Below are 8,575 nucleotides of genomic sequence, written 5' to 3'. Positions count from 1 at the left end.
ACCACCCACCTCTGCCGACCAAGAGATTTCATGGGACCCTGGTGGCTTTCCCTTCCTGATTTACAGGGTATTCATGACCAAGGGCACCATCTTCCCCTTCCCAGTCCCGAATGTGGCTGGGCCAGAAAATCTTCTTTCCTTCAGTGAACCCCTTCCTTGAGGGATAGCCCAGGTGCTTTTCCCCTACCACCCGTAGCAGGAGCGAGAGAAACCTGCCTCCGCATCCCCTTCCTGCTCCAAGGGGAGACGTGCCCCTTCTCTCTGGTGACTTCCCTGCCCAGTTTAGTAGCACGGGGACTTTATCATGGCTGCATTGCACATCCCTGGGGTGCAGGTGGCCTCCCTGGCAACATACCACGTGCGCGCACACACACGTGCACACTCACACTCGCCAGCCGGGGAAACCAGCAGAGCGCAGGACGAGGGGGTTTGGATGGTTGGTCTCGCCGGGCGTTACCAGTACGGGGTGGTGGCGAGGAGGATCTGCAGAGCCATGGAGAAGCAGGGCAGCTGCGCCACGCCATAGGCCACGGAGCGCGTGGGCGCCTTCAGCCGCAGGAGGTAGGCGACGGTGTGGACAATGCGCCCCATGCAGAATATGAAGAAGTGGATCCTGGCCACTGCGGGACTGGGATCCAGCAGGGAGTAGATGGCTCCAAGGAAGAGGAAGGGAAAGATGTTCTCCATGTCATTGCGGTGGGCCCTGAAAAGGGAGATAAGGTTGCTCCTTCCCACCAGGCTTCCCTGCCGTCTCCCATCCCTGCCGTCTCCCATCCCTTCCAGCCAGAGCACCCAGCCCAGGGTGCAGCTCTGTCAGACAGGGCGGACGCAGCCCCCAAAGGAGTCAGATCCCCCCTACACATGCAGGCAGCAGGATTTCGCACCCGGTGTCTCTCCCCTGGGATGCTGCGCTCCTGAAGCTTGCCCTACGTGACTGGGATGCCTTTGCCGCTATGGATGACAGCTCCAGTGTTAGAGCTTTTAAATAAACGAAGCAAAACAAAGACCCTGCAAAGCTGCGAAAAGCTCAAAGCTGGTGCGGCTCCAGCACGGCACAGCCCCAGATGTGGCCACGTTACACAATAATGAGGTGGTGTCCAGACTGCGGTTTCTCCAGAGGAGAAACTCCCAGGATGGGAGGGTTCAGTGGCTTCACCCCTTTCCGTAAGTGCATCCAAAGGGGACTGGGGATGAGTGCCCCGAGCACCCCCTGCACCCCTGCGCTGTGCCAGCAGCACCTGCTTCATTGCACCGTAGTCAGGCTGGAGGGACCTCTGTGGCCATGACAGATTGGCACTGATGGGGCCAACCCCTGCATTCCATCTGAACGTACGCCTGCCTGGGTGTCACAACATCACTTACCACCACCCGCACCACACCACTACCAAAACAGGAGTGGGTCGTGCCGTGAGTGCAGGAGTGTTCCTCCTCCCCCAGGTACCATCCTTCGAAGGAGAGAAACCGGTCCCCAAAGCAGCGAGGCTGTCCCACCCTCCCACCACCTCCACCTCTCCTTCTTTTGTTCCCTTGCGATGCAAGAGCTGCGTTCTGCAGCACAGAGGCCCGTCCCCATGCTTCGACGGGGGGACTCTCAGGTCATGCTCTGGTCGGTGGGAACAGATCTGGGCTGGAGAGTGACCCAGGCAGAAGGCTCAGTTGCCTTTTCCCCATATATCTGAAGGTTTGAGAGGCAGAGATGAAGCCTTGATAAGAGCTGCCCTTGCTTCCCCATTCCTGTGTCACGGGATATTTGAATGTTCACAAAGCCAAGAGAAAATTTTAAGCAATTTCTTCCCTGAAACAAAGGCCAAGATGCCTGTGCTGCTCTTCCGCACAAGCTGAGAAGTGGCCGGGAAGTTTTAGGATGCTCAGTCACAGCTCATTAGTGCAGACACAGGCTGGGATAGACCTGGCTGAAAACTGACTTTGGAAAAGAAAGAGGGCTGTGTTTTAAGCCCCCTCTCCGGGTCTGTGTAGCAGGAGATGCCCCTGTGTCCGCCTTGACAACAGCCCCACCGAACACACCAATTTCCTCAGGCCAAGGTTTGCCAAAAGCTTCTCCATCAGAAATTTTCACCACCAAGTGCTCCGGTTTTTTGGAGGTGACTGCTCCCAGGCAGGATCGGTCTCTGAGCAGGGAGATGGAGTGGGAGCCGTGGGGAAGGGCTCTGGTCACCCAACTTGCCCCAACCTCCTCCCCCTCATTGTGATGCCTGGGGACGGGGACGTAGGCTCTGTCTGGGTCCAGCAGCTGGTTCCCATCACCGCAATACACGAAATGACCTGCATGCTGAACGCCCCCTCCCCACACCAGAGCCCAGGCCAGGCACCTGCAGGTGAATATTGCACCTGAGCTGTTTCCAGCCCCGGCTTTGCTGGAGCCTGAGGGGAATGCACAGCCTGTTGTACCCAGAAAAGAGCTACCCCGAGGGCTTTCAGCACCCCATTATCCCCATAACAGGCCCTAGTGTAAGGGGCTTTCTCCTACCTGGTCTTTCACCTCCATGGGGAGCAGTCCCTAGCTTAAGGGCCATGTCCCCAAGCAAAGCAGGGGATGAGGATGGCAAGGAGCCTGCTGGAAACCCTATTTCAGCTGCTCTCTGGGTGTGATTTTGGGACAGCATGGAGGAGTCGGCCTGGAGAAGGCACTAAAATGAGTCCTGCTGTTGTAGCAGTGGTGCCAGGAGGACTCGGTGAGGATGAGCTGATCAGAACCCGGACACGGAGGAGACATATTCCCTGCCAAAGCCGGGAGCGATGTGGGGAGCTGCAGGAAGCCCTCTGCTCCTCCTGGCCGGATGGTCCCTGGGCAGAGCCAGCCCCTTCCCCTACACAAGGATGGGCTGCTGTCTGCCCGCTCACAGCCCCTTCCCTTCCCAGCCCAGGGCCCCGCTTGCCTTCCCGAGCCAGCATCGCCTCTGCGAGTACTGCCACAAAACCCTCCCGCAGCCCAGCCAGGACCGCGGTGATGAGCACGGTTTGCTCCTGGTGTCAGCCACGCCAGGAGACGACAGCTGCTGGACACCCACCGCCTTGCCCCGCGGCAGACCCTTCCGAACAAGCCCCCGAGGGGCTGGAAGGACAAACGGAAGATCGGGGAGGAGAAAGGAAAGAAAAGGCAAATTGACGTTCCAAGGCCAAGATGCAGCCGGGGGCCTCTCTAAGAGGTGAGGGGGAAACCTCCCGCTGCCGTTTGCTCTCCCCTGCTGTGCCCCTGCCCTGCACAGACCCCAGCAGCCCGATAGGCTCTGCTCCTATCCCGATAACGCCTGAGAAGAAAACCCGACATCCCCCTTGTTCAGGGGAATTGGATTTAATTGGTCTTCCCCAGGGCTTTGAACAGATCAGCAAGGACTGGCCTTGAGTGCTTTAACTGCACAAGTCAGATCCCAGGCTTCCCCAGGTCTTTGCTGCAGCTCTGCTTATTTATTTTTATGGAAGTTTGTCTTTTCTGACTAATCAAAAGAGGATTATGATTATTATTACTACTATTATTTTCTTTTTCCTAGCAAGGGAACAGCTTGTTTCCCCTCTTCCTCCCTCTGGAAGCCCGGGGATTAGGTGGCACTGGGTATTTTTTAAAGCAAATCTTGCAGGCGGCAAGAGGCGCAGAGCTGGCGGCCGAGGGCTCCGTGACAGCAAGGGCACGGCTCCAGCCCCTTTCCTGCACGTCACCAGCCCACCAGCGATCCAGCCCAACACTCGGGGCACCTCCTGGGTAAGGGGGACAGGAAAGCAAGCCCAGGGCTGAACACCTGATACAGGGTTTGCCCAATTAGGGAGACAAAAATTATTGCCATCCTGTCCAGCCTCTTTCCAGATCCCCAAACAGGGCAGCAGACAGCACTGGGACCACTCATGCAGTTCCCAGTCATGGCCCGGTTGTACTGTTCCAGCTGTGCAGGGATCTGGCAGGATTTGGGGTCTTTTCGGAGCAGGGCATGAGGAGCCTGTGGGTGTGGGTACAGCACAAGCCCTTGGGGACTTGCAGGACTTCGAGCATCTAGGAAGGAGTTTAATTGTGTCAGAGTCAGACCCCAAACCCGGGTCCTTCCACGTGTCCTTGCTCCAGTGCACACCGTGCTGCCATTAAATATTAAGCTGCCCCAGTGTACAGGGTCCTGCACCCAAGCTCGAGGCATTCAACCCATCTAGGTAATTACTTAATTAATGAGCCCTTTAGCTTCCCACTGCCTCTTTGCCAGCAGCTGCCAGGGATCGCCCTGCGGCACAGGGGGAATGCCAGCCCCGCCGCATACTCGCCTGCGGCACCGCTCCACGTCGGGGTCCTGGCGGTAGTACTGCAGCCCCCCGTTGCGCAGTGCGTCCTCCGGGTTTGCAAACGCCTGCAAGAGAGAGTCCCCATGATATATATGCTCATAATATTTTCAGGAACTTTACAGGTAGAAGCTTTGCCCCAATCCTTAAGACCCGTGGGGATTTCTTCCTGCCCAAGGAGACCTTTCAGCCCCAGCTTCTCACCACGCTTCACAAACACAAGAGTCACTGCACTTCCATGTGCACGGTCCTGGGGGTTAAACCCTGCACCTCCCGACGGGTTTTCCTTATCCTCTGAAAAACCCCACTCTGCCCACCGAGCAGGTCCCAAACCGGGGGCTTCAAGGGAGCTCTGGCCTGATCCCAGTCCACTTCTCCCAGTGAAACCCATTTAAAGGAGACTTTGCCAACCACCAAATGAGATCACTGCTGGCACAGCGCTTGCAGTCACTGAATGCGGCATCCAGAAGATAACCAGGACTGCCAGATTAGTTCACCTTACCGAGAAAGAATATTCCCTGGCTGGCTTTTTAGTAGTGATACCGTGTGACTGAAACCAGCCCCGGGGAAATCGGATCCTACACTAATAAACTTACAAATAAAAATTATTTATACGAGCTCCCCACCTATGTTCAGAAGCTGTTCCTCAGGGACCTGGTTACAAATGACAGCTTCACTTTGCAGCCTGGAAAGGACCCTGGTGCTTTCTTTAATCATGTTACAAGCCCAGACTGTTCCCATTCAGAAACACAAGGTGAGAAGCCAAATCATCCATTACAATGATGCTACAGCAGGGAGTATCTATCTTTGTATTTTATCTGAAAGCAGCAGTCTCTCCCTCCCACTCCATTGATGCAGTTGGAACCTTCTCAAATACTTTAAAACAGATTTTACAGACAGCTGAGTTTTGCCACGAGTTCAATTTGGGTTGCGGGCGATAAAAGGTCCAGTTAACCCTGTCTCCTGACGGCAGCTAGAGCTCCCGGTCCTCCCTGTATTTTCCCCTGTGTCCAAGAACCATTTCCTCCAGCTATTGTTTTTATTCCCCATGACTTTCTGCTCTCCTGCAGCATTCACATGGCGATTCAGCCTCCAAAAGCAGGAAAGCTTTCTGCTACTTTGCAAGAAAAAAGACCATTGCAATGATTTGTTCTTAAATCCTTTTTTCCCCCCCTCCTTTCCTTCCAGACATGGCAAATTAACTATAAACAGTCTCTTTCCAGAAGCAGCTCACCTGCATGGCATTTTAGATCTGAAATTACTATTTAGATTAGGATTCAGAAATTATAAACATCAAGCTACAGATGGTAGAAACAAACAAAAAGAGCCAAAGAGAAGCAAGATATTTATCTGCCGCAGCTATGAAACATGTTTTGCTTTCAACTTAAGTCGAAGAAAACTCAGCTTGCTTCAGGAAAACTTTATCGGCCTTTACAGGAATAAAAAAAAAAAGAAAAACCACAGAAACCCAAGGAAAAAGCCAGAAAGGGGAAAAAAGGTAAAGGAAACTGGAACTTACCTTCTTTCTGAGTCTCACTTGTCCCGTAATGATGGCGACGACATACATTTTTAAAATCAAGATCGTGCTGTAGAACGTGAATGACATAAACACTGTGTTTTCCATCATTTTGGGGAAGGTGCCGCTCGGTCGCCTGTAGCACTCAAAGCCAGCGGAGATTTTGCTTGAGCTGCAAGAGGGCTCTGCAGGAAAGGCGGCAGGAACAGCCACGTTTAAAGACAACAGAAGTCACCACTGTTTCTTCGGTGAAAGCCCACCTCCCCCGTAGACCCCTTGGGGCCAGAGAGGAGTAAATGATGCAGCAGAGCTGCCGGTGAGCAAACCCCAGACAGGGACACGGAGCAGGCTGCCCACGTCCTCCCTGCCGCAGGCTGCTTCTGCTCCTCACTCCCTGCCACCACCAGCTCCGCAGGGATGCGATGCCCCAAGCTGGGATATAGCCCCCTTGACCGTGTGGGCCACAGCAAGGCTCAGCCTGGCCACAGCTCGACCTCTTGCCTCCCTAAAAGAGCCCACCACGATCCCCCTGCCCCACCTCCCCTCCTGCTTGTGCCCAGAGGGACGGAGCTGCACAGAGCATCCCTCGCCCAGCCAGGCACTGCTCACCCAGGGACATGAGCTGATCAGCCTTGGGAAGAAGGAGGAGTTAGGAAGAAGGTAGGCACCTACCTCAGCCGCCTCCAGCCCTGTGCTCCTGCGCTCCCTCCGTGCCCGATCCCACAGCCCAGTACTCCCCCCAGTCCCGCCCAGTGCGGGCTGAGCGCTCCCGAGGCAGAGGCAGCCAGCCCTCCCCTACACAGCCACCTGCCGAGGGATTGGGCACAGGGGACAGAACTGTCCCTTGCCTCACCAGCACCCATCACCCGGGCGCCTGGGCTGCCCCTCTGCCCCCCAGCTGGGGGGGAGCTCCCAGAGTGACCAGCCTGGAAGCACAGCCAGGCAAGTCACGGACCACAAAGCCCCAAACCTGCAAATAGAAACAAACACCAGCCTGCCCAGCCCCAAAGACGGCTTGTCCTGGTTTTCTCCGAGAGAGTGAATCAGGGCAGCTGGGTGTAATTTTGTCCTCAGTCTAGCAAGTGGCATTTGAATTTGGAGCTGGCTTTTCCCCAGCCATCAAACACTGGTGAAGAAAGAGTGGGATCTAAGCCTCTGCAGGCAGCTGGGCTGCTCTTCCAATGCAAACCTTTAACTCCTTCTTCCCCAGCCCTGGCCCCAGCGCTGGCAGCAGCAAACCCCCGGTGAGCCGGCAGCGTGGGGGCTGATAGGAGCTCTCCAAGTTTATTAGTGTTGAAGGGCTGGATTCGGGGTTCAGTTCCTTTACACAGGGGAAAAAAAAAAATCCAACTTATTTCAGGAAAATGGAAACTTTTGGAGATTGAGTGGAAAATGAATGCTTTGAAGATGCAAACAGTTTTTTAATTAACTGACATGTTGGGATAAAAAAATTTGTTTCAAGCCACAAAAAAGCCTCAAAAAACAACGAACGGAGTACAAGTTTGTCATTTACAAAACCATCTATCGAAGCATTAGTGCCTCTAGGACTGGTTTTGTTCTTCAGGGCTGTTTAACTTTTTAACTGCCATTGAGCAAAACTCATCCTGTCCTTTCCAAGAGGGTCCAGAGTAACCCAAGAGGAGCATCGCACTTAGCCCAGGTCCAGGCTCCGGTCCCGTCGCTACAGACCCTGTTGCACAAGGTCAGGTTTGTTCCCAGCAATGTGACGCTGGTGGCACCCCACTCCCAGGGAGAACGGGCTACAGGAGCCTTTTTCCTGGGGTGCCGGTGTGAATTTAAGGCTGCCTCGTACTCCAGGCACAGCGGCCCTGGGCCCAGGTGATACAGAGGTATTGTCAATGTGAGCACGAGTCAGGTTACATGGGCAGATCTGAAAGGTCGGCTCCTGCTCAGGGAGCAAGCCAAGATGGAAAACAGCCACCTCTCTGTCTCCACTCAGAGACAGAAAGACCCTTCAAGCACATGATCTCCCTCCTGGCACGGAGATCTGCAAATTCTTTGCATTTGCCTCTGCATCTCCCTCGCCACGGCTGTTCTGCCCTGATGCTGCAAACCCAAAGATGCCACACCGCTCACTGGGATGCACTGGCTCAGCCGCATGACATCTGAGTGTGCAGAGAGCCTTTGAAAACCCCAAACATTTGGTTTCAAGGGAGAGGTACTTGCAGCTGGTCATCACCACCCTGGCGTCAGGGCAGCTGCAGAACAAGTCCCGGCACAGCCCGGCACGGAGCTCCACAGCCCGGCAGTGAATGCCTCCGATGGGCTGCTTCCCCGGGGGTGGGCATGGAGACACCAGGACACGCAGCAGCCATGCGGATTCAAACACTGCGGTGCTGCCATCAAACTGCATCCAACCCCACTCACACCTCCCTGGAGCTCGGTAGAGTATTATAAACACCATAATGCCAAGCATAAGCAGTTGATGGCAAAGCCACATCCCAAACACTGCTCCCTCCCATCTCCTCTCTCCGTAGCTGATAGGGAGCAAACCCGTAGTGGTGAAAACCTTGGTGCCCAAGGACTGGGAGATGCAAGGGCCAGACCAGCCCTGCAGCAGGGGCGAGGCTTTCTCCAGCAGCCCCTTCCCCAGTGGGGCTAGAGCATGCAGGAGCCAGACCCTTCACCAACACATTACACCCTCCATGGAGCTGCTCCAGTTTTTACCAGCTGAAGATCCAGCCCGCAGGCTCTTCGGCACCGAGACCTTTTTCCTTCATGCACCTTCTTCCCCTCCCAAGGCAGTCAGCACGCCTCGCT

The 8,575-nt window shown here is 55.1% G+C and overlaps 1 protein-coding gene across 1 annotated transcript; it reads right to left on the bottom strand.

Moving 5' to 3' along the window:
* Window positions 1–453: 453 nt before the first annotated feature.
* Window positions 454–5,905, bottom strand: PTGES (prostaglandin E synthase). Its single transcript, XM_009582939.1, has 3 exons — window positions 5,798–5,905; window positions 4,264–4,346; window positions 454–703 (listed from the first exon to the last, which is right to left on the bottom strand). The coding sequence occupies exons 1-3, from the start codon at window positions 5,903–5,905 to the stop codon at window positions 454–456; spliced, it is 441 nt and encodes a 146-aa protein (XP_009581234.1).
* Window positions 5,906–8,575: the final 2,670 nt, after the last annotated feature.

The sequence above is a fragment of the Fulmarus glacialis genome, unplaced genomic scaffold (genome assembly GCF_000690835.1).
Source record: "Fulmarus glacialis isolate BGI_N327 unplaced genomic scaffold, ASM69083v1 scaffold27878, whole genome shotgun sequence".
Lineage (NCBI taxonomy): Eukaryota > Metazoa > Chordata > Aves > Procellariiformes > Procellariidae > Fulmarus > Fulmarus glacialis.
Note: the sequence above shows the minus strand (reverse complement) of the source record. Positions and strands in the feature narration are given on the sequence as shown.

Coding starts and splice junctions, on each gene's coding strand:
- PTGES (XM_009582939.1), bottom strand. CDS start 5,905: ATGATGGAAAACACAGTGTTTATGTCATTCACGTTCTACAGCACGATC. Junction 4,347..5,797: donor AAGTGAGACTCAGAAAGAAG/GTAAGTTCCAGT, acceptor TCTCTCTTGCAG/GCGTTTGCAAACCCGGAGGA. Junction 704..4,263: donor GACGTGGAGCGGTGCCGCAG/GCGAGTATGCGG, acceptor CTCCCTTTTCAG/GGCCCACCGCAATGACATGG.